General features: G+C 47.3%; 2 protein-coding genes across 3 annotated transcripts in view; both read right to left on the minus strand.

Annotated features, from left to right (window-relative positions):
* Positions 1 to 19332, minus strand: part of ADAM19 (ADAM metallopeptidase domain 19) — a 31952-nt gene extending 12620 nt beyond the window's left edge. Inside the window, exons 1-10 of one of the 2 annotated variants that reach the window (XM_079319953.1) lie at positions 19251 to 19332; positions 18830 to 18909; positions 15995 to 16065; positions 6816 to 6894; positions 5652 to 5728; positions 3875 to 4067; positions 3412 to 3477; positions 2104 to 2175; positions 1156 to 1322; positions 224 to 308 (exon numbers count right to left, since the gene is read on the minus strand). In XM_079319953.1, coding sequence (XP_079176079.1) covers positions 224 to 308; positions 1156 to 1322; positions 2104 to 2175; positions 3412 to 3477; positions 3875 to 4067; positions 5652 to 5728; positions 6816 to 6894; positions 15995 to 16065; positions 18830 to 18909; positions 19251 to 19311 — 951 coding nt within the window. In that variant the 5' untranslated portion in view covers positions 19312 to 19332. Of the gene's footprint in view, positions 1 to 223; positions 309 to 1155; positions 1323 to 2103; positions 2176 to 3411; positions 3478 to 3874; positions 4068 to 5651; positions 5729 to 6815; positions 6895 to 8512; positions 8710 to 15994; positions 16066 to 18829; positions 18910 to 19250 lie in introns of those variants that run through there. The other variant, XM_079319954.1, reaches the window with a different exon arrangement.
* MED7 (mediator complex subunit 7) overlaps positions 1 to 23428 on the minus strand; it is a 145810-nt gene that overhangs the window by 113825 nt on the left and 8557 nt on the right. The window lies entirely within an intron of this gene.

Consider the following 23428-nt stretch of genomic DNA (forward strand, 5'->3'; position numbering starts at 1 on the left):
TCAAAGAGGCAAGTCAGCATTTACCTGTGCACCTCTGGGTCCACAGGGTGAGGGGGACTTCACATTTGTACATGAAGAAAATATCTGCTGAAGGTATTCCTGCCTATAGCAGGTGAGTGGAGAATTTCACAGGAAATATTTTCTCCCTGGGCTTTAGGAGGCATCTTGCCTGTGTATTCACTGCTGGCAAGAATCTTTGTATTGGGTATTGGCAATTACTCACCATGTTTACTCCTCCTGACTGCAAATCAGAGCACATGGCCATCACAGGAGCCAAGCCTACTGTGGTACCTTTGAAGGGCACACCCCTAAAATCAACCCAGAAAGAGCATGAGATGGCATTGAGGCACTGCAGGAGGCAGGCAGAGAACTGCACCCTGCAGTGCACAGCTCCTCACACAGTGTCTTTACAGTACAGGACATCATAGCAGAGCTACAAAGCCTTGAGGTCTGTTTATCTTGGACTGCTGCTCTGTTTTATGGGCCAGCCAGACAATCTTAGTTTTTATAATGGTTTGGTTCCAAAAAGTGTTCCTGCTGAGCTTTGCAACAAGGACAGAAAAGAGTATTTCTGGATCCTCAGCTGAGTATTGTTTGCAAATACTTAATTTACATAAGCCTGACATTTGCCAGCTTGGGATTTGGGGACTTGAAAGAGTAGTAGGTAACAACTCTGAGCTGCAGCCATGCTCTGCTGCTGCCTCTGAGCTGGAACTCTGCACTACCCTGACAGCATCTTTGAAATGAGAGTCCTGGAAATTCTGCTCAGGACATGACCAGATGGAGAGGAAATACAGTGAAAAAACACCCAACCAAAGAAAACAAGGGAGAAGACATTATATCTCTGCATTCCAACCCCACAGGTCCTCTGACCCACTCTGATGGATTAATTTCTATGGAAGAGATAAAGAGATCTGAGAGCTGCTGCAAATTTTTCTTGCAATGCCATCTGCATTGCTGGGCAGGCCACTGGCCCTGATGAATCAGTGGCCCAGCATCAGCTGGCTGCCAGCACCAGGGCTCTGTGTGGCAGTGGGATGGGATGGGATGGGAATGATTTCCACAAAGCCACTTTGAATCCTGGAAGGATATCATGGTACAAACTGATTTCCCACCCACCCAAACCACTTGTCAGAAATGGAGAAATGAGCTTACGTGATCAGCTGGGCATTATCATGTTTTCTGTGCAGCCTCTCTTTGCTGCTCCAGGCCAGGAAGGACTTGAGGGTGAAGTAGGGATTCTCTGTTACATCACATTTATCCCCATAATTCCAGATCTCCAGCCCCACCAAGGCAATCCTGATATTCAAGGCCCTGTAAAACTAAGATAAAGAAAAGATGATAAAAGGAGCACCACAAAGTTATTTTACTGTGTTTTAAATCTTGAATATAGACTGTTAATTTCTACTAGAGATCCACATGTCCAGAGAAGATGCTCCCTCCCTCTGGAAGTGCATTTCAGCTTAGTGCTGAGCTCTGCAGACAGAAATGTGCAACCACCCAAAAACCTAAACTCAACTGAAAGAGAGACATTGAACTTTCATTTTTGAATGAATGGCAAAGACATAAACTAGAGAAATGGAGACTGGAGACTAACATCTTGTTTCATCTATGCAAAATTATGTCATATGTCAAAATTCCTGAAAAGAGTAAGGAAAAAAATCTTCTGCCTATATCAAGTACAAACAGGAGAAGCATTCATGAGTAGTGGAAGGAGTTTAAGGGGATCAGAAAGGGAGTAGATCTGCAAAGCAAGCAAGTTTTACTTCTGCAGCACTAGATATTGCAGGGATGGGTTTTCTACCACTTCAAGTGAATACCTCAGTCTCTTTTCAAAAAGTATTACTTAGGTAACAGTTTTTACAGAGATGAAGTAAAACACAAGGTGCTCATGTTGGCTCCAAGGAATGGAGGGAGATCCCCCCACCCTGATCTGGATTTACAACAACACAAGTGTTTGGCAGATGCTGTCCCCAGGTCACTGGGGAGAAGTGCTAAAACATAATTCTCTCTCCCAAAAAGCCAGCTTTCCTTGGCCCAATTAATTCTCCTATTTCATGATCTGGGCCTTGCTTTCCTCCTTTCACACACACCCAATCTCACCTTATCTACGTAATTAGCAGCCTCCACTAATTTCTGCCTCGTTGCTTCGATGCTGAAGTGATGTTTCTGAAACTGAGCAAAATGAACATGTCAGACAACACCAAGGCAACTGCAAAGAGCTGAAATGTGTTAAAACAAGCCACATTATTCTAGAAATAAGAAGGTAACTATGAAGTCTCCCTGCACTGAACACCTGCCTTTAACCATTTAAGGGCAGGTATATTCAGAATTTATCCCTGGCACAGCATGGCAGTGATGCACAGTGGAGCAACTCAAACTTATCAGTGCCCCCAGAGCCAGGGGCTGACAAAGAACTGGCAAATGTGCCAGGTAAAATGTGTGACAACAGGACTTCATGTCTGAGGTCAAGGCTGCCTGAGCTCTCACCACATCCCACTCATCCAACCAATTTGCCTAATTAAACCACCTGGCAATTAATGAGTTAATTTTAGCAAACTCTTTGGTTCAAAGAGTTAAAGTGGGAAAATGCTCAGATTTTTGTTTAACAGATGACAAAATCTGGGACTTTTCTTTTAATGGACACAGCAAAGAAAGGGCAGTTAACAACAACACCGTGAGACTCTGTCCCAGTTTTTCTGATCAAATGGGGAACAACATATGGCAGTTCCTGGGTATTATGTGTTTTCTCAGTTTCCCTGGTGTCCTGCTGCCTAACAGAGAAACCAAAATAGGTTCTGCCTCTTTAGCTTTGTTCAGAATAAATTATAGCCCAGAGCACTGTGTGGTTTTCCCTACTGCAGTTTCAAGTTGTAAATTATGGATAGGACCAGCCTGGCTCCCGTCTGTGCTAGAGATTAAACAATCAGTAAAACACTGTGTGGTTTGCAGTGTGTCTGGCCTGCTGTCCAGGCTGGGGATGGGGGAGGATTGCTGACTTCACTCAGCTTCTCCAGACCTATTCTGTGATCTGGAGCCTTAAAAATGTCTATTTATATTTTTGCTAGCAGCTCAGAGCAGAGCATAACCACAGTTATCTTCTGTAGAGATTAAGTGTACTGCAGTTAGAGGCACATCACTGGAAACCCCCAAATTTCCCCATTCTGGAGGCAGAGTCTCCCAGCCATAACTGGGACTGACCACTGGGAGACCAGAACTGACCCTCAGCCCTCATCCAAATCCCAACCTGCATCTCTGCCTGGGCCAAGGGTGTCTGCCAGGACAAAAGTGACCAAGGCACAGCTCTCCCTGGGATTGCAAGAGAAAACTTGCTGAGCCCCAGCAGCCCTCCCTGCCTCAGGGGATGCTGCAGGTGGGATGCTCTGTGCCCATAAAAATCCCATTTCTTACCTCTGCATAATCAGCCACAAGCAGGAGCTCCACATACTTTGTAGCCTGCAGAGTGTCCCGTTTCACCTGCAGCAGCAGCAACACTGGGTTATTGGGTTACTCCCCCAATATTCCCCAAGGAACTCTCCACAAAACATTTCTACAGGTCATTTTCCCCAATTTGTTTCTCACTGGCCATTCACCCCACCCTGTCATGCACAGGGACCTCAAAATGTGATTGATTTAGGGCAGCCAAGGTCAGTATAGCTGCAGCAAGCCTGTTCTCAGCCCACCTTTTGTTCCTGTATCAGATGTAGGAACAGCTACAGCCCACCACAACCCCCAACACTCATTCACCTCCCTGCTGGAGCCACTATTTCACAATCCCTCTTAAATATCCTCCTTCATTTCACTTTCTCAGCTCCTAGGGAACAGGGGGGATATTTGGAGCATCATGCACAGATTCAGGCTGAGCCCTGCTCACCCTCTGGCCTGGTGATTTCATCCCACTTGTGAAGTTCCTGAGCCAATCTTCAGCTGCATCCCCAGTGCCCTGGTAGCCACAAGCTCCTCTCTGCAGCCTCAGGTTGTCCACCCTGTAAATCCAGTGCTGGTTTGTGCTGTTGGGAGCTGGCTCCAAGATATAGCTGGAATTGCTGCTCAATATGATAAGTCCTCTGTTGAAACAGGAAGCAATAAAAGGGAAAGTTAATTACTATCACAGCAACTGGAGAAAAATCCTGCTGCTGCTACTGAGCTCCCATCTGACTCTGGCAAGACACTTACCCTTACCAGGCCAGTCAGTTCATTAATAAAAAGGGTGGGAATGTTTTGAGTTCAGAGGGGAAAATCCCTGAGCTTCCATATATTAAAATCCATTCAGTGGGCCTCAGACACTGAGAGGCCAATGCAGCATTTGCTGCAACCTGAGAAATTTAACTTACAGCTTCTGCAATAGGAGCAGTGGAAATTCCATTCTATTTTCCAATAGGAGAAATTGGGTTTTAACAGACCTGACCTGAAAAATGTGAAGACTTTGTCAACAGGAAAAGCAGAGCTTTCTGTGGGTCATGCACACACCCATGGAAACCTGTGTGTGATGCTTTCTAGAAGGTGCTGGTTTGATGGGCACCACCCAAGCTGTGCAGGCTCAGGGTGAGAACAGCCCCGTGTGCTCAGCTCCTGTGCCTCCCCAGCAGTTAGAAAAAGATGTCAAGTGTTTGCCAGCAGACCCTGACAGCTCAGGGCTGCAGGAATTCCCTGCACAGGCACGCTGAACATCCCTGTCCCTCTGGAGCTGGAAAGCAGAGCCTAGGAAAACACAGGCAGAAGCACTACACACCTGTGACTGCTTTTGCTTTTGGAGTATTTACTGCAAGCCACAGGTGGCTGCACTGTCCTGTTTATCTCACTGGGCCCTTTGGCCTGTGCTGCACTCACTGGGATGTCTCAGGTTTGCTTTGGCAGGAGCTGTTTCCTGGCTGGAGACAGTCCCAGCAGCAAAGCTTCCAGCCAGGCTCCAGAGCAGATGACCACTAATGTCAATACAGCCCGTGTGATGTTTTGGAAACAAGCTCTGAGCTGGTGTAAATGAATGCAGCTCCTTGGGCACAACAAACCTCTGCATTTACTCCTGGCTGGGGATACAGCCCCCCTTTTCCAGCCAAAGGCTCCATTACTCCCAAAATAAAGGTTTCACACACACAGCCCTGGCAGCACCTGGGGAGAACGCAGAGAGCAGGGCTGACAGCCCAGGAGGGAGCTCAGACTTGAAGACTTTGCCCCAAAACACACAGAAAAGTGGGAGAAGGTTTCTGCACAAGTGTGGAGCACTGGGTTGGGTCATGGTGAGTCCTGTCCCTCCCTGAGACAAATGCAGCCCCGAGCACTGACAAGGGTCTTTTGCTGCAGTGTGTTCAAGTTAAACTCAGTCATTGCACCAGTCCACAATGGAGGAAGGATCCTGGAGCTGGTTAGTAGGCCCTGGTTACTAATGACACCCCAATTCCTGCATTTTCCCCAACATTTTCCCCTTTTTATGCCCAGGTTGGGTGGCCTTTGAGAGCTGTTCCATCCACTCAGAGAGAACCAGGGCAGCCAGGCTGCTGGGAGCAGAGCTGGGGTGGCAGCACCTGGGCAGAGGCATTCCCAGGGACATCCCCAGGGAGGGACATCCCCAGGGAGGGACATTCCCAGGGAGGGACATCCCCAGGGGACATTCCCAGGGACATTCCCAGATTCCCACAGCTCCAGGCACTCACCGCAGCCCTTGGCAGGTGCTGAGGGTGACACTGGAGCTCTCCCAGCCACGCACAACCCCGTGGTAAAAGCAGTGATCCTGCAAGGCAGAGAGAGGCAGGGTTGGTGGGATATGGATGGGATGGACAGGGATGGGATGGACACATGGGATGGACACAAATGGGATGGACACAAATGGGATGGACACAGCACATGTGCTGAATTTAGTCCCGTGCAAACACACCCAACACTCTGTAATTCTTCCCTTTCCACTGCATTTGGCAGCTGATTATCACCACTAAATCTCTGAGACTCTGCAGCAAAATTTGGCTTTTCAGCTGCCATGCACCACCCGTGCCAGAGCATCAAACAGCTCCTTGTTGCCAGCAAAAAGGGAGAGCTCTGAGTCCCCAGGGAAAGGACTGGGATGGCTGCAGCACTGGGACAGACCCAAATCCTGCTTGTGGCATGGATGGCAGCTGGCCCAGGGTCAGGCCCCATGGGATGTGGCTCCAGCCCCAGAGAGGTGACACTGTGGGCAGTGGGGCAGCCCTGGTCTCAGTGCTGCTGTGAGACAAAGGCAGCCTCTGGCTGGGACAAGGAGGCTTTGGGGCAGAAACACCAACATATTCATTATATCCCTTCCCCTCACCCCAGGGCAGCATAGGAAAGATGATCTCATGGGGATTTTATCTCTTATTTTTGCTTTGTGACCAATGCACATCTTTGTGCTGCTGCAGCAGAGCCAGCCAAGCCTGTGTGAGATCAGTAATTTATGGGGTTTTTACTGAACAGGAACTGGCTTATAGGGACTTTTTTCCCCAAAGGCTGGGAAGGTCCCCAGCATGGGGAACCTGGTGGCAAAACTAAAAGCAAGAGGGTGAGCAATGTGAGAAATAAACAATTCCCCAGCACCCAGAGAGAGGGGAGCAGTGCTGGCTGCTGACCTTGGCTCTCATAACACAGCTCAGGCAAAACAGAAAGATGTTTTTACCATTTTTGGGGGATGGAGCAGCTTTCCCACTGGAAGCTCCCAGATCAGAAAGCTGGACTGCCCTCCCCTTTAGCTTAAAGCTGTGGGGATCTGTGCCCTCAAAAAGAAAAAGGCTCAGGAGGAAGAGGTTCAGCAGCTTCTCCAAGGCCTGGTGTCCCATGCAGGCACAGGAGGGAGGGGTCTCTGCACTCACCGTGTGGGTCAGGGGGATGCTCTGGGCTTGGCCAGTCTGGCTGTAGTGGGTCTCAGTGTAGCCTGGTGCAAAGAGGTTTCTGAAACAGCGGAGGAAGTGAAAGAAAAGTAAATTTAAAAATCAAGATGGTAACAGCTTTCTTTTGACCTGGATTTCTGCTTCCTAGGGGTGCTGGAAAATCAGCTAGATCCAGCTCTTTGTGAAGTCAGTGTAAATATTCCTCCTGCTGTGAACCACTGCTGGGGATTTGGGCAGGTGAGAGACAGGGATTCACAGGACACCAGCTGTGCTCTGTCTGTGCTCTCAGCATGTCCCTCCTGTTCAGGGAGCAGTGGCAGCTCCTGGTGGCCCAGGATCCATGGCAGGACCATCACCATGGGCTGTGCTGCCTGTGCAGGACATGCTCTGATGGCACAGCTGACCTTGCCCTTTCCATCTCTCTGCTGCCTCGGGGGGAGCTGAGCCCCTCTCACAGAGCACATCCTCTCCTGGAAGGGCCCCACAAGCCATCTAAGTGCTCTTTCAAGCCATTTATTAAATTAAAACAATAACAGAGAGCCTGTCCTTGAGTTCAATTAGGCACCAGGATCCAATTCCAACAGCTGCAAGTGAGCAACTCAATTTTACATCAAGACTTTTAAAGACCCAGCATCCCAACATAATCACTGACCCTTAATGGGAACAATTATGTGCAGAGTTTTCTTTCTATTGCCAAATTATGCCCCAGATATACTGGGATTAAATTCAAAGCACCAAGTCCAGCACTGCAAACACAGCACAGGTCAGTTCAGGACACATCTGGGTGCTAGTGTGAGTCCTCAGCTCAAACTCAGACTGTCTCCACTGCCCAAATCTGAGTACAATCATAAATCAATCTGTATCTGCGTTTCAACTGCTGCCCAGAAGCTGGTTCACATCTTTGTTGTAGGAAAATGCTGATTCCCCAATTTGAATTTGTTCATGTCATCCCCATGTACACAATATTCTCCCTGTCTTCAACCCAGGATCTGACCAAAAGTCTATAAAAGGAGCTCCTGTGCACTGAATAGAAAGCATTTTGATTTTGTTCCAGAGGAAACAGCCTTCTCCTTCTTTTTAAACATCTGCATTTGTTAAACAGTGATGTAAAAAGTACAGCAAGTCAAAATCTGGGCCAAACCAAGAAGGTCATATCCTGTGTCCATCTCAGCAGCCATAAAATGTAGATCTAAAGCAGTTTTTAAAAACAATAGTTTGTCTTGCAAGAATTTGGAGAAGGATCACAGAACATGCCCTTTTGATGAAACACACTCCTGCAGCATCCCCACGCTGCTGTTGGGCCACCAAAATGCCACATGAGGATGCCACAGACACCCTGGGCAATGTGCTGCCAGATGCAGCTGCAGCTCAACCCCTTTGCATCCCTGTTTAAAGCATGTCATGCACCAGATTTTAGAACTAAACTCCTAGAAAGTAGGGGAAAAAAAAAGTTCTCTTCTTTTCTTTGCCTGATTTCTTTAAGCTGGATGAAGAAAGCTGTATCACAAGCAAACACAAAGATTTTTTCCATCTTGCCTTTTGGTATCTGTCAGTCATATTTTATCAACCTTGAAAGAATCTCTGTTTTTAAAAAAGGACCGGGTGCCTGTGATATCTAATTAAACCAGAACAACAGGAAACAAAACCTTTTATCTGTGTTTTGAAAGTGCTTCACCCACCTGGCATCCAAAGGCTCAGACAGCTGAACAAGTACCCACAGCTTAACAACAGACAACTGTGCCACTGTGGTGTTTGATAGCATCTGATGTCAGGAAAACAGCCTTTTATCTCCACTTTTTTAAGTTCAGCACAGCCCAGAAAAACTCATTTTGTGTCTTTCTGATGTGTTAATTCTTATCACCAGATGCTATCAGTGATCAGAAGGTGAGGTTGCTGTGCTCAGCTGTCCCAGGTCTGTAAAGATAAGCAACATCCCACAGAACATAACTCCCTTCATCTCCCTGTCTGCAGCAGCGTGCTCAGCAAGGGTGCAAGAAACAAATATTTTGATTTTGATTTTCTTAATCAGCAGATTGCAGTAACTGGCAGGAAATTGCCCTGAGCAATGCTCTGGCAGGTATCTGGTCTGTGTCAGGGGCAGTGTGATCTGCCTTGTGCTATTAGAGCCAGACACGGTGGATTTCCAGTAGCTGAGGCTTTGCACAGCCTGATGCTTCATTCCCAAACAAGCAGGCTTGTGTTTTCCTCCTGCTCCTTTATTCTTGGAAAGCATTAGCCATGAATGGCCACTTGATCTCCCCTTCAGCATCCCCCAGGGGCTGCTCAGAGCTGTGAGTCCTGCCCAGAGCCAAGGCACAGGGCACAAGGGCTGTGCACATCCTTCCCACTTGCACACTCAGGCTCCAGCCCCTCCTGGAGTGGATTAAGGAGCTTTGCCTGGATTTTTGGGGACACTTATGCAGTTGTTCAGCTGAAAGCTTGTGTTGTAACTCCCAAGCCTCTGTGCACCACTTGACTCTTACTCTACACCACAGGGTCCCTAAGAAAAGTCCAGTTTCTTATTCTGATCTTGAAACCATCCTGTTTTGAAGACAGTTCCCAGCCTTAATGCAGGAGAAGTCTGGGGCTCTTGCAGCACACTGCCAGAAAGGGCTATCACAGGGGATTGCACAAGGTATGGTGGGGAGGGCAGTGAGGAAAGAGGAAAAACAACAGGACATCTTGCAACACCCTTGGTGTCTTATTTTGAGCCTGCAAAATTTCATTCCCAGCCCGACTCATTTCTTTAGCAAGCACCAAGCTTTTCACCAAACTGTAAATAAGCAGCAAACAAACAAACCTTGTCACCAAGAGTGTACCAGAGTTATCAGCCAGACTTGACTCTCTTTAGTACCAGTTGTTGGATAAACAGCAGAGAAACACCCATACCCCAAAAGCTTCTCTGCCATCATTTCAGGACAACATCCCTGCCAGGCTGAACAGCTGATTCCAGGGGAGCCCAGCCCTGCAAAGCACTGATGGAAGTTTCCAGAAGAACACAGAGTTCATCTCCTTAGTGGAGAAGGAAAGTCTGGAAAAAACGGCACAATTTGATTCTTTCTTCTCAGTTACATTACATGCCTCAGTGACCATTTCTCCAGCAGTTCACGCTGAAGTTGCAGAAGTCTGGATGCAGAATAACATCACTTAAAGGCTTCTGAGATCCAGTCAGGCAGCTGGCAGATCTCTAGCACACATCATCTTCCTAAAAGGCAGCACAGAGTCTCTCATTAGAGGAGTTATCACCATGAAGAATTGATGAAGTCAGAGAAAAAGCTGCTTTGGGATGGGAGCACCCTCCTTTGCTAAAACTAGATAGCAGCTGCTGGTTTGGGGCCAGGGAGAGCTGCACACGAGTGATTGGGATGGTCTGGAGAAGAGTCACACCTTTCCAACAGGGAAAATCAGTTTTAGGCAAGATCAGTCAATCCCCAAGATCCAGCTCAGCCTCCAAGCTGAGGGTGGAATAGCTCTTGGCAGGAATTGCTCCCCAGGAAGCCTTGGAGCCAGGCTGGACACGAGAGAGGGAGCAAAGGCAGGAGAGTGGCTCTGTGCCATCATGCACAGATGGCCTGAGTGGCTCCTGCTGCTGGTCCCCCTGCAGCCTGTCAGTGAGATCATGCTTTGACACAAAGCCTTCCTCCCTGGGCTGCTCCTGCCTGCAGAGTGACAGCACAGGGCAGCCTGGCTCTGCTGGGCTCACACACTTCACTCGTGGGCTGAGATGGTTCTGAACAGGAGAGGCTCAGGACAAGCCCAGCTCTCTTGGCAGGCAGCTGCCCCTGTGGCACTTGGGGACAGGGGAAGGACATGGCTTTCAGCTCATCTGGCCACTGCTGAGGAGCAGCTGGGGGAAGAGGGGCTGCACAGCACACCCAGACACTCCCAAAAACAGCCCTGCTCTCAGGACCATTGAGGGAGTGCACATTTCCCAGCTGCTCTAGAGAACCTCACCCCTATTTTCCTGATAAATGGGAGCAGTTCTGCCTAGAAAACATTTCTTGTCAGCACAAGCCTAAGAGGAGCTCAGGGCTGCCATGAGCACAGCTCAGTTGCACCAGCCTGAGATCACCCAGAGGACCCCAGCAGCATCCTGATGTTCTCACTAATTAGAGCAATAAGGACTTTTAATAATTCTGTCCCATCAGCAACCTTGTTTGGGTTCATTTTGCAGAAGGGCTAGTCTGCATGAACAGCTGCCAGTTTAGAAACACCCAGCAGTATCTAGGAGATGGACATGGTTTTTATTTCCTCCCAAAAAACAAAAGCCAAATGGTCCATGAAGCTCTCATGAGAAACATCAACATTGATTTTTCAGTTGTGGGACCAAGAAAAGTGAAGCCTGCAGTCTCTTATATCTCCCTCCCTGTCCCTTTCCTCAAATCACAATAAATCTGTCCAGCCAGGCTGCCAGCAACTGGGGGTGGAGGGAATTGATTTTCCCAAGAAACTTCAGACATGAAATTTCCATCTACAATTTGTGGTCCCTCTCCATTGCCTCTCAACAGGATCCAAGTGGGGTAAGAAGGAGAATGTTCCCTAAAGCCAGAATTTATTATCAAAACCTGAAGTGGCCCCATCTTGAACACCAACAACACATGACTCATGACAACACAAGCAGTCCTGCTTTCCATATCCACCACTCTGGGGAAATGGGAGATTTTAAGCCTCTGGAATATTGCAGTCAAATCCTGGCACTTAATAAAACCAATGAAATCCATTTTTTTTTTTCTTGGTGAGTTCCATCCAGATGAATCCTGAAGCTCTTAAGCTCCCTTCCTCTAGAGCTTTTGCTAAGAACATGTTTATTGTGTAAACACAGCAGTTTGGAAGGGAAAAGTGGCTTCCCAACTATTGAGGTGGAATTAAACAAGCCATTTGTAAAGTCTAGGAAAACATCACAGACTAAAGAATCTTCATCCCCTTCTCCCACCCACATCATCTGTGACATTCACTGTGTAAATTATGTTACAGGACCCAAGCAAGATTTGTCACATCAACCCTTGGCTTACCAATAGGAACCATAAAGGTTGCCCAGAGAGGAAAAAGGAAATGAAATAAATGGAAAACTGGCTGATAATGAGTTAGTGCACAAAAGATTTTAAAGGCTCCATTTCCCAGTCTCTTCCTCTGTGCCCCACACAGAGGAATCACTGAATATCCTGAGGGAATCAGGAAGCTGAAAAGCAGCTGTGGCTTTCCAGGTCCCACCCCTGTTTTTCTGATGATTCCAATAGACAGTAGAGCAGGATAAACTCAATTTCCCCCTCTGCATAACCCTTAACCCCTGCCCATGGAGGAAGCCCATTAGACACGGATGATGTGCAGCCCATCAGTGGAATAATCTCATATATCCTTCCTGCTCAGAAATGGGCAGCAACTTCCTCACTCAGTTGGTAGGAGAGGCCCTGGAAATGTGCAAAAGCAGGAAACCTGGAACACAAGTGACACACAGATCTTTTAGTGCAGCACTGAGAGCACCAGGCTGGCTGGGAGTGCTCATCACCTGCCCAGCTGGGGCCAGCAGAGCTTGGAAATGATACTGCTCCTTATCAGAGTGCCTCAAAACAGTTTGTGTTGGCTCCTGGGGTCAGACCAGACGAGCTCTGGACCTCCTTTGCTGTGTCCTCAGGCAGCTCCTGCTCATCTCCACCAGGGCTCTGCCACCCAGTGCAGTGGCCAAGAAAAGGAGCTGAAACAAAGAGCCCCAGGCTGTCCCAGGGGTTCACCCACAGACAGGGACAGCCCTGGAGAAACCTCCAACACCCAGGGCAGCTGAGAGCTTTTCCCAAGTCTGTTCTACCCATGAGAGAAGAGAGAACTTTTTGCTCCTTTTCCTTCACTGAGGTGAGAAGACAAATTCCATGCAGGTTTCTGCTGCACAAATGGGAGCTCTCCTCTCCACTAAGAAAAGGCTCCCACCAGGCAGTGCTGCCACACACATTGAGAGGCTCTCAGCCTGTCCCTGCTTGGCTCAAAGCTGCTTTTTATTAACAAATGCAAATGCCTTTAAAAAAAAGTCACTTTTCATCCAAGGTTTGCAACTCAGATTCTTCCGCTCCTAAGCCCCAGCCAAATTTAAAGCTGCTTTATAGGCAACTCTCCATATATTTGTTGTTTGTGCAGCTTTGAGCTTTCCAATCCCACAGCTGCAGGACATGGATTTGAGTCATTTAAAACAAGCCAGAGTCATTTGAGTGATATATTTTGTCATTATCCTGAAATGTTAGTGTGTCATGAACTCTGCTTGAAACTCCAGTGTGCTTCTGACTTCTTATCAAATTCCTGGACAGGAAATAATGCAATATTATGCTAACTGCTAATGCAATTATTGTATTCACAGATATATGAAGACCAAATGCAGATGTGTGATGGGCTTATTACAAAACACTGGGTTGGGCACAAGTCAGAAGCAAGATGTGCAACAATTTCTGTGTTTCACCTCTGTGGATGAACATAATGTCCTTTTCATATGGAATATGAAATTGGGTGGTGTGAACATTTCTTCCACATATTGAAACTTGAATGTTTCTTCTAAAGTTACCATCCCTACCAAAGTAGAGATTATGACATTTCCTCCACTTTCCAAAGCAATTTTATCAGTTTGTCACTCTCCAGGAGAGTGGGGAATGTGCAATAAGGCTGCCTAATCCACCAAGAACATCACCTGAAGCAGTTCCAGAGGCTTGGCAAATCTCCTTTCTAGTTCTGGGAGCCACTGGGTAAATCATATCCCAACCAAACCCAAATCATGCCAACCAGATCATGTTTTCCTTGAATGATGGGAGTCTGGGATGTGGATACTAGAGCAAAATGTGGATCAGGTGGTGCATTCACACCCTGTGCTGAGCCCAGGGACAGAGGGGGAGCACAGCACCAACCTCAGCAGCAAAGCTGGTTTCCAAAGTCTCCTCTAAACTGGAGCTATTAGATGGCCCAGTATTCTGAGCCTTATTTGAGTTTAAAAAGTCTCAAGAGCCTTCCTTGAAGTTGCAGTTCTCTTATGCTCATTTTCATGTCAATCTGCAACCTGGAGCTTCCAGGTTTTGTACAGCTTTGAAGGGACACTTCCCACTTGGGGAATTTCACTTTTTGTCCTGCTGCCTGGGCCAGAAGTCCTGGGTGCTGCAGTTACTCAACAGCCTAAACCTCATCCAAAACCTCAGCTTCCCCTGCAAGAGCAGTGATGAGCTCCTGGTGAAGCAACCCCAGGCTGGGACTTGAGGCTGTGCTCTGCCTTGCCACACTCTTCAAGGAGGAGAGAAGGTTTGCCTCCACTTAAAGGTGCTCTGGGGATGCTGATAAATACACAGGGCTCCCAGGGACTTCATCATTCCTCTTCTAAGTCTCTAAACTACTTCAGCACTTTCACAAGTGTCTGAGAAGTGGAGCCTTTCCACTAATTGCATTTTGTGATTGTAGCACCACCTTTCTTGAGCAAGGACTTGATGCTTGGCAAGACTCCCAAATGAAGCACTGATATCTGTGAATCACCTGCATTTTCCACTGAAAATAAAAATAAAAAGCTCCAAACCAGTTGCTGCATTTCATCAGTGCTTGTAAAGGAGACCCATCCTGCAGTGGAAGTGTGTGCACACATCCAAGCCTGTGTGTATACATCTCAATGAATGAAAATGCATTTCAGGAAATAAACACAATAGGAACCTTCTATTATTATAACTCTGTTTACTAACACCAGCAAAGGGCTTTTCGGTGCTGGAAATAGCACAGCACCTCTCCCATGAACACCTGGAGCTTACATCACTGCGCTTGGAGCTCAAACAGATCAACTCAGCAAGGATCCTTTCCCTGGCCAGATTCTGCTGTGCCAGAAATATTCCCCTTTGCACAGCAACTGCAGAATCAGCAAGACCTGACAGTGCTGGAAGGAGACCCCCAGCAGCACCAGCTCAGTTCAGACCTGCCATGGTACCACTGTCAGCAGCAGCTATTCCTCCAGACAGGGCTGGCTCAGCAGTGCTCATGATGCCTGCTCTTATCTTCCCAGCTGAAACATGCTAAAACCCACTGAATTTATAGTTGTTTCTGTCTAGTTCTGCACTGGTGCATGACTGCCTGTGAAAAGCATCCAGTTTTTGCAGCACTGGAACTCTCAGTAGCTTTTGTGACTTTTTACAGAAAACACCTAATGGGAGGTGCTCATCTTCCATCAGCCATCACATTTCAGGCTTTACTGCAGACAGTGACAAAGAAACTCTGGTTTTCCTCCAAAACACCCTGAATATCATTTAGGTTTATGCAGTGCCATCAGAACTAGTAAGATCTTCTGACACTTCACTCTTTCAGGAGGAAATCTGAGCCCTCAATCTCTGTGGTTGGGATGTCCATAAAATAACATTTAAAATATAAACAGGGTCATTACCCCGGGGTTATTATTCCTACTGATTCTAGCAGACAAACATTTGGTTGTATTTCCATAGATAAATCTTCAAACTCATTTAAAAATAAATAAAACACCAACAATGTAAGTGGACTGCTGAGCAAAGACAAACTTCTTGCAGCTAAATTCCCAGCTGCTATTCCACTACTGGAAATTAATGTGCTCAGATGCCTCCAGACCAGAATCTTTCTCCCTACCTTAATCTCCTGCAGCTTCAGCTGAATTCAATATGCATCACACCCTATGACAGCACACAGCATTGCTCTCACATGCCTGAGAGGAGGCTGCAATTCAGTTAATGCAAAAACAATTTTTCAGTCTGCTTTAGCATGAAGGACACTAATGGAATTGGAACTGTCAGATCATTTCTCTAGGACCTCTTTGGATCACAGCAAATGAAATCCTCATTAGAGTCACACTGGCTCTAAAGCACTGAGCCATTTGGTAAATAGGGAGCTTCATATCAGCAACATTTCCCAGTTAATGTAGGAAGAATTATGGTGCAAAAATAAGTTTATACACTGAGGGCCAGGTCACCATCTGTTTTTTTTGCTGACAAAGCTCTGCTATAGTGTGCTGCTTGTGTGATTAACATCTGAGGGGGACTTGGAATAACCTTGAAATCCAGTGAAGGACTTCCACATCCTGTCTTTATCCAAACCCTGTTGAAGTCAGCGGAGGTTTTCCTGTTGATCTCACTGTAATCCTTATTCATTATTGGAGTGGGATCACAGTGCAGGACACAAGCACTCTCTCTTACCTGTTTTTCTCCAGTTCCAAGATGAGCTCCTGGCCTTCTGCCTTTACTGTAACTTCAGCTCGGAGTGGGTGCTGTGTGCAGGAGACAGGATGCCTGTTACTCACACATCATCATTATGAACAATCCACAGATACCAGCTGGAAGCTGCAGCTGACCTTAAACCACCCCTTGCCTTCCTCCTGCCTCAGACCTGCAGTGAAGGGAAGGGAAGGGATGCACCACAGTGCTGGTGCTGGAGGTGCAGTGGGATGGGAAGAGCTCCCTGCACCTCCCTCTCTCTGGATTGTGCTCAGCACAACATCCCAGCTTGCCCAGAGGCTGAAGAGTCAAATATCTGAGCTAGTTAGCCAAAGCCTCCTTTGTTGTCACAGCAGAAAGACATTTTTAGGAGCCTATTTCAGGACGAGAGGAATCACGCCTCTTCCAGAGATTTTCACATCATTCCTTTGCTGGCAGAAAGTGCCAGAAAAAGTCAGGGAACAGGGACCCTTGGGCTCCTTCAGACTGCAGCCACTGCACAGACCTCCCCAGGCCTGCTGGTTCAAACAGAATGCACCCCAATTTCTTAGTGCAAATGCATACACTAACCCAACTTTTTTTTTTTTTTTTTTTTTTTTTTTTTTTTTAATAATAATTCCAAAGACTTAAAGCATAGAATAAGATTTTTAGAGGAGCAACTAGAAAAGGCTCTGAGGTCTGCAGTTTTACCTCCCTCAAAGCAGAACCACTACATAAAGTCAGCTTGGAGTTTCCAAGTCTGAATACTTTATTGCAGAGAAAATGCATGAACAAATTCCCCAGAAGAGAAAGAGCTCATATTAATATAACAATGCACTTTATTCAGCTGGAACAAAAAAGAAATCATGAGGGCTGGTGGAATTATTAACCCATTGTATTTTCTAAGCCACTGTTGGAGGAGACTTTGCAGAACAGAATACTGAAAGAGAGCAAGGCTGACTGAATGGCATGGTCTGTTCAGTTGCCATTTCAAGCAAGTGCAAATATCTCTTCTCATCAACTCCCTGCTTATATTCTGGGTTTTGCACATCCTTCCTTCAGTTTCCAGGATGTGGCATCAGGCCCACGGAGATGATGCAAAACAAGCTAATACATTTAGGATATACAAAAAGGGATAATTCCAAGAAGCAGAGCTTCTTTTACTGAATCACAGGTGTTCAATTCATCTCAGGATAGGTCTGTGCTTCACTCAGTAACATGAAAGCAGTGTAAGCTTGCTTTGTCCATAGCTGAGGGTCTCCAGCACCATAAAATCTCTTCACCAAGGTTGTGCAAATATCATTATTACTAATATCTCCCTCCCTTCTCCTTCAGTAATCCCACTGCTTCACTCCATCACTTGCTGTGTAAATGAAATATTCCAGCTGCATATAAACTTTGCTAACACTCATTTCAGAGCCAATGGGAACTTGCCTGAAACAAACCAAGTGCGACCCCTGAGACCCAGCAAATTTATATAAGGGAAAATGCACTCCAGATGTATTTGCATCACTATCAATAACCAAACCAAAACTTGCAGGCAGTACTGCACAAGCATTTTAAAAATAATTAAGATCATGAGAGAGCCATTGTAGGTTTTTTTGTGCTTTTTGTAATAGGACATAGTGATAAGTTTTGGAAAGTTTCATCATATGGAAAAGACCCATTAATAAATTCCCAATTAAGATCACCACATTCAAGAGAAACAGTATGTCTCCATAATGCTGAGCTTCCCTTTTTTTTTTTTTTTTTTTGGTTCACAAAAACACCCTGTGGACTTTCCTCTTTCTGTGACAACAGAACAGCATGGGGTAATCTGTTTTGACACACAGTGTCTGAGGCACAGCCAAACCCACCTGAGCTGCTGGTTGGCTTTTCTTACCTAGTGAAGCACCCTCCCAGCTGGGATTCACAGAACCAGAGAATACTTTGGGCTGGGAGGGATCTTAAAGACCATCCTGTTCCATCCCCATGCCATTGGGCTAGGAAAGAAGCCCATTTCCACTAGGAAAGAAGGCTCCAAGCCCCATCCAGCCTGGCCTTGCACACATCCAGGGATGCATCCACAGCTTCTCTGGGCAGCCTCTCCCAGCACCTCATTGCCTCACAGTCAAAATTTCTGCCAAATATCTCATCTAAACCTGCCCTTTTTCAGCTTAAAGCCATTCTCCCTTGTTCTGTCACTCACACCCTTGTGCAAAGTCCCTCTCCAGCTCTCTTGTAGCTCTTTTAGGTACTGAAAGGTGCTACAAGATCTTTCCAAAGAGCTCTCCAGGATGAAGAACCCCAACTCTCCCAGTGTGTCTTCACAGGAGAGGTGTTGCAGCTCTTGGAGCATCTTCAGTGCCCAGCCCTGGCCTGGCTCCAGCAGGTCCTCACCTTTCCTGTGCTGGGGATCCCAGACACAGCACTCTAGTGGGGTCTCACCTGGCCAGAGCAGAGGGTCAGAATCCTCTCTCTTGTCCTGCTGGTCACAGTTATTTTAATGCAGTCCAGGACACAGATGGCTTTCTGGGCTTATCTTCTACGGTAGATTTTTCTATCCAGCTGTTCCCTAAACGCCACCGGCTGTGTGGCCCCGCTCGCCTTTCACAGGCACAGATCAGGTAGGTACAGATCGAGGCTTTAAGGCTTGGCAGAGGGTGAATGCAGTTCCCAGACGCACCAGCCAGCTCACACAGCCTTTCCTGCGATCTGCAGGAGCTATGGCAGCTCCTGGCTCATCCCGGCAGCTCAGCAAACCCAAAACGCGCATCTCCAGGCTCTGTGCTACCGCGACATCCCCCCGCCCCCACAAAGGCAGATCTGCAAACAAAACAGAAACAAGGCGTGACCTACCTTGGGGCTGCGGGGGCCACCCGGGGCTGCCCAGCGCGGCACCACCAGCTCGGGCTGGAGCCTCGCCTCGGCGGCCGCGGCTGCGGAGACAAGAGGAGCGGCTCAGCATCCCCGCCCTGCGCACCCCGGGCTCGGGCGGCACCAACCGGGGCGGCAGAGCAGAGGGAGATGTGTGCTGGTTGTAGGAAAAGCAGGAGGATCCCCCAACCCATCCATCCATGCATCCATCCATGCATCCATCCATCCATCCATCCATCCATCCATCCATGCATCCATCCATTCATCCATCCATCCATCCTCCCGCAGCCGGAGCTCTGGCGCGGGGCTGTCGCGCAGACCAGGCTGGGCATCCCGCACTCGGACCGGGCATCCCGCACTCGGACCGAGCATTCCGCACCCAGACCCGGCATCCCGCACTCACGGGGCGGCGGCCGCAGCAGCAGCGAGAGGGCGATGCCGCAGAGCAGCCCCCGGCCCCGCATGGCTCCGGGCAGGGACCGCTCTCCGCCGCCGCCGCCGCCCTATAAACCCTCCCCCGTGTCCCCTCCCACGCTCCGCGCCGCCCCGCAGCCCCTTCCTCTCCTCTCCTCTCCTCTCCTCGCTCGGCTCCCGCCGGTCCTGCGGCTCTGCCCTGCAGCCGCGCTGGGCTCTGTCCCCCCTCGGGGCCGGGGGATGCCCGAGCACCTCCCTGGGGCTCCCTCTGCGAAACCTCCCCTCCGGCGCCTTGGCCAGCACGGAAATCCATTGTGCCTCCAAAGCTGGGAGAAAAGGGAGTGCTGGGGGAAGGAAGGAGCTCGAGAGTTGTTTGTTTATTTGTTTGCTGTATTTATGTGCGATCTTATCATAGCTGATCTCATGGTTCCAGAGGCATCCTAAATTTCTCCATTCCCGGGAAATACATTACTCCTGGACAGTGCAAGGGATACAGGATAGATTTTTATGTGCCTGTACAAAAGGGCAGAAGCAAAAGGATGCTCACTGCCTCTCTCCCCTCCTGGTCGATGGGAGGGCCAGACTTAGGGAAGGACTTGGGAACATCCACATCTCGTATTCCCTGTGCTGCCCTTCAGGGATACCCAGTCTCCCGAAGGAGCATCCCTGTCTTCTCCTGCATCCTTCAGGGCTGAGCCAAGGCTTGAAGCCCACACACCATCTCTTGCTGGATCTCTGCCCTCCAGGGAGCTGAGCCCTGGGGGACTGCAGGACTGTGTCTCACTGCTGAATTATCCCGTGGGGTCGGGGTCACACCCGGACAGGAGAGTCCAGGTTAGTGGAGCCGTGCTGAGGTTACCAGCTGCAAACACTGGGGGACTCCGGGGTGCTGTAGGGCTCCTGTGAGCCCACAGAAAGTAGCTGCGTCAGCTGTGTGTGGCTCCCAGGCAGCTCAAGGCAGCCCCACTCAAGGCTGCAAGGGTTGGCTGATATGGATTTTTATGGGGTCAGCTCTGAGTGGCAGGAAGAGCCATTATCTCTTAGCCACACTCTTCAGACAGACATTGATCTGCATTAGCCATTCAACCCTCTCCATTCATCTCTCCCCTAAAGTGTCTGTGTAGGTGAACCACCAGGGAAATGAGAAATGGGGAGAATTTGCACATGGAAAGGTTATAAGTATATAAATAAATCAGGCTGATAGGAAATGAACACTCACTCAAAATAAAGGTTTACCAGATAACAGTAATGATTTTATCTATTGTCCAGAGGGTTATTTATGCCATTGAAAACTCTGATCTCTTTTGTACTGAAGGTCTTTGCAGGCTCCTGGCAGGGCTGCCCAAAGGAAATGGGATTGCTCCCATTTGCAGATATCATTTTGGTTTATATCTCACATACATCCCCTTTGTCCCCCAGCACTTCACAAAGTGAATCTCTCTGATCTCATGGAAGTCAGTTTATTCCTGATAACACCCTGGCAGAGGAAAGTCAGGCACTGTAGGGACACCTAGAGGGAATAATCAGGGTGAGAGGGCTTTCAGTGACATTTTAGCTGACCCATAGAGAGGTCATGAGTTTTCATGGCACAACTAAATCTTCTTGTTTCAAAGAGCAAAAAAATACAGGGGCAAAATTTCAGCTCTTTTCCAATCATATGGAATATCCTGAAGGGAAATCTCAATTTTTTTTTTCTTGTGAATTCCCCTACTTATTTATAGCTGCCTGTTAATATAGAAGAAAACAATGGCACTATTGTGCATGTCTATATTATAAATAAGTAAAAAATGCAAGCCAAATTTAGACACAAATTTAGCTACTCTGCTTTCATTTCTGCATAAAATATCCCCCTACCCAAAGGGAAAAAAAAAAAAATAAAAACCACTTAGATGAGGAGTATGTATGTTTGTACTAAAAGATTGTCACAAATATTCTCAGTATAACAAACCTTCACAGGGACTCCTCCATATATTTCTCTAAAAGAAGATCAGCTCAAAAAAGCATAAAATGGAATAAAATTAGCCTCATTTTAAGATTATTAAAATATTTAGGCCAACAACTATCTGCTGGTGATTGTTTTCAGCGTAAATAAAATATGTGGAATATTTGCATTTGTTATATAGTGATATTTTTACTTGGGATCTTGGTAATATGAGAATTGATATCTCAATTTAAAACCACCAGAAACTCCCTGTATAAAAATGTAATGACAGGCTCTGCAGTGGTTATATATAGGTTAATCTATATATACATGATATATCATTTACATTACTGAGGCACTGTTGCATGGAAAAATTCAGGATATTTTGGCCTTTTTACCAGTGCTCAGGTGCTGTAATGCTGGCACAGGGTGAGTCAGATCCTGCCTGTGCCCACCTCTTCAAAAGCTCTTCCTGAAATCAGTGGCACTTTTGCTGGATTTCACAGAACAAGGTCAGACTTCTGGTTATCTAAGAATTACAAAGGCTCAGACTCATTTCCTCCAGCATCCAAACTGCCTGATTAAGGGTATCAGCTGGGAATTTCAAGTCTGCTCTGTTGCCTCATCTGTTCCATCCCCGGTGGCCAAGGCATGGAGCAGCAGCCTCTGTGCAGCACCTGGAGCAGGGATCCCTCACTGGGCTCCACAATCAGCTGTTTCAGCCTCCCCAGGGCAGAGCTGATGACAGAGCTTTTGCAGAGGGGCTTCTGCACTTGCTCGACAATTTTCAAGATGATTTAATGCTATTGTTGTTAGCTGGAGAGCAAAAGATGATGATTCTCCCATAGTAAATCAGGAATTAGGCACCTAGAAAGGAATGGACCTAGGGAGAGGAAAATGCCTGTTCAAGAAACAGACTTGAGCAGAGAATGATGGAGAGGTGTACCAGAGATCTGTAATATTTCATTGGAACTCTTAGTAAAGGCTGTGGAATAAAGTGCTCTGAGAAGAATCCTCCTGGCATTGAAGGAAATGTTGCCCAGAATGAGTCTCAGCAGAAGGGAGAGGTTTGTCCTGCCTCACCTCTGCACCACAGACACTCACTGATCAGAGAAACGGTACAACACTGGCTGACTTGAGCAGAAGGTGAAATCTCTCCTTTTACAGAGCATTCTTCTGGTCCAGATCATTTGAAATGATCAAAGGAAGGAGGCTGGGAATCCATGAAGGAAACTGGAGATTCAAGATTTAATTCCTTTATCCAGTGTCTTAACAGTTGGGAGCAGCTTCAGCTGACACAGAATATTCTGTTTAGCTTTGCTTTTCCACCACCCATGTAGGGCAGCAGGAATATTTGGAAGGGCCCTGGAGCAGCTGTCCTGCCAAAGAGGGAGAAGTGCTGTAAGATGATCAGGAGCTAGGCAAGGGCTTGTCCTGATGTGCTGATAGCAAAAGGGTATCAAAGCACTCTCCGTGCTTCTTTTGAAGGGTGGGTCACTGCTACCACTTTCTGCTATGACTTTTGTTTCATTACTACAGGCAAGTGAACTTGAAGATGATTATTTATGCAGACACATCTTTTTAACTCTATTTCCACCTGTGATACACTATATCTGTTTGTCAAGCTGAGAAGGATGAAAGGTGGTTTTTAGTTTAGATTAATGTAAACAGTAAGGAAGAAAATAATTAAAAGAGAGTAGAATATGTCACTCTTATGTCCCAATTATCCCTTTCACTGACATGAAGGCTTGCAGGAGGGGACACAGCCACCAAGGCACTGGCCCTGCCACTTCACACATTTCAGGAGGAGAAGCAACAGCAAAGATACTTGGCACTTCAGGAATCTGCATTATGGGAAAGTTTGTGGACGAGCTGAAAATTACCTAGAAATGGAAACTCTTCTATCATGATTTCCCAGCTGCAGGGCTGCCAGACATGCTGAGGGATGGTGCAGACAAGGTTTGAGTGGCTTGTTTGTGTAACTTTCACTACTGTTGTAGACAAGACAGGAGAGCCTTTGAGAGAGCTCAGTTGAGAGCTGGCTGCAGTGACAGAGAGCTGCAGGCACAGATCCCAACAGCCACTCCAGGACACCAGCTCTAGCTGGGAGGGAAGAAGGGATCACCCTCACATGTAGTTTCCCATTAGTATGGTCCAGTTTTCCTTTTCTCTGGGCTTGGTAGAATTAATCACAACTTGCATACCTTTCTAGATTCTGGTGCATTGAAATATCTGATACCCTACTC

The sequence above is a fragment of the Erithacus rubecula genome (assembly GCF_903797595.1).
Source record: "Erithacus rubecula genome assembly, chromosome: 16".
NCBI lineage: Eukaryota > Metazoa > Chordata > Aves > Passeriformes > Muscicapidae > Erithacus > Erithacus rubecula.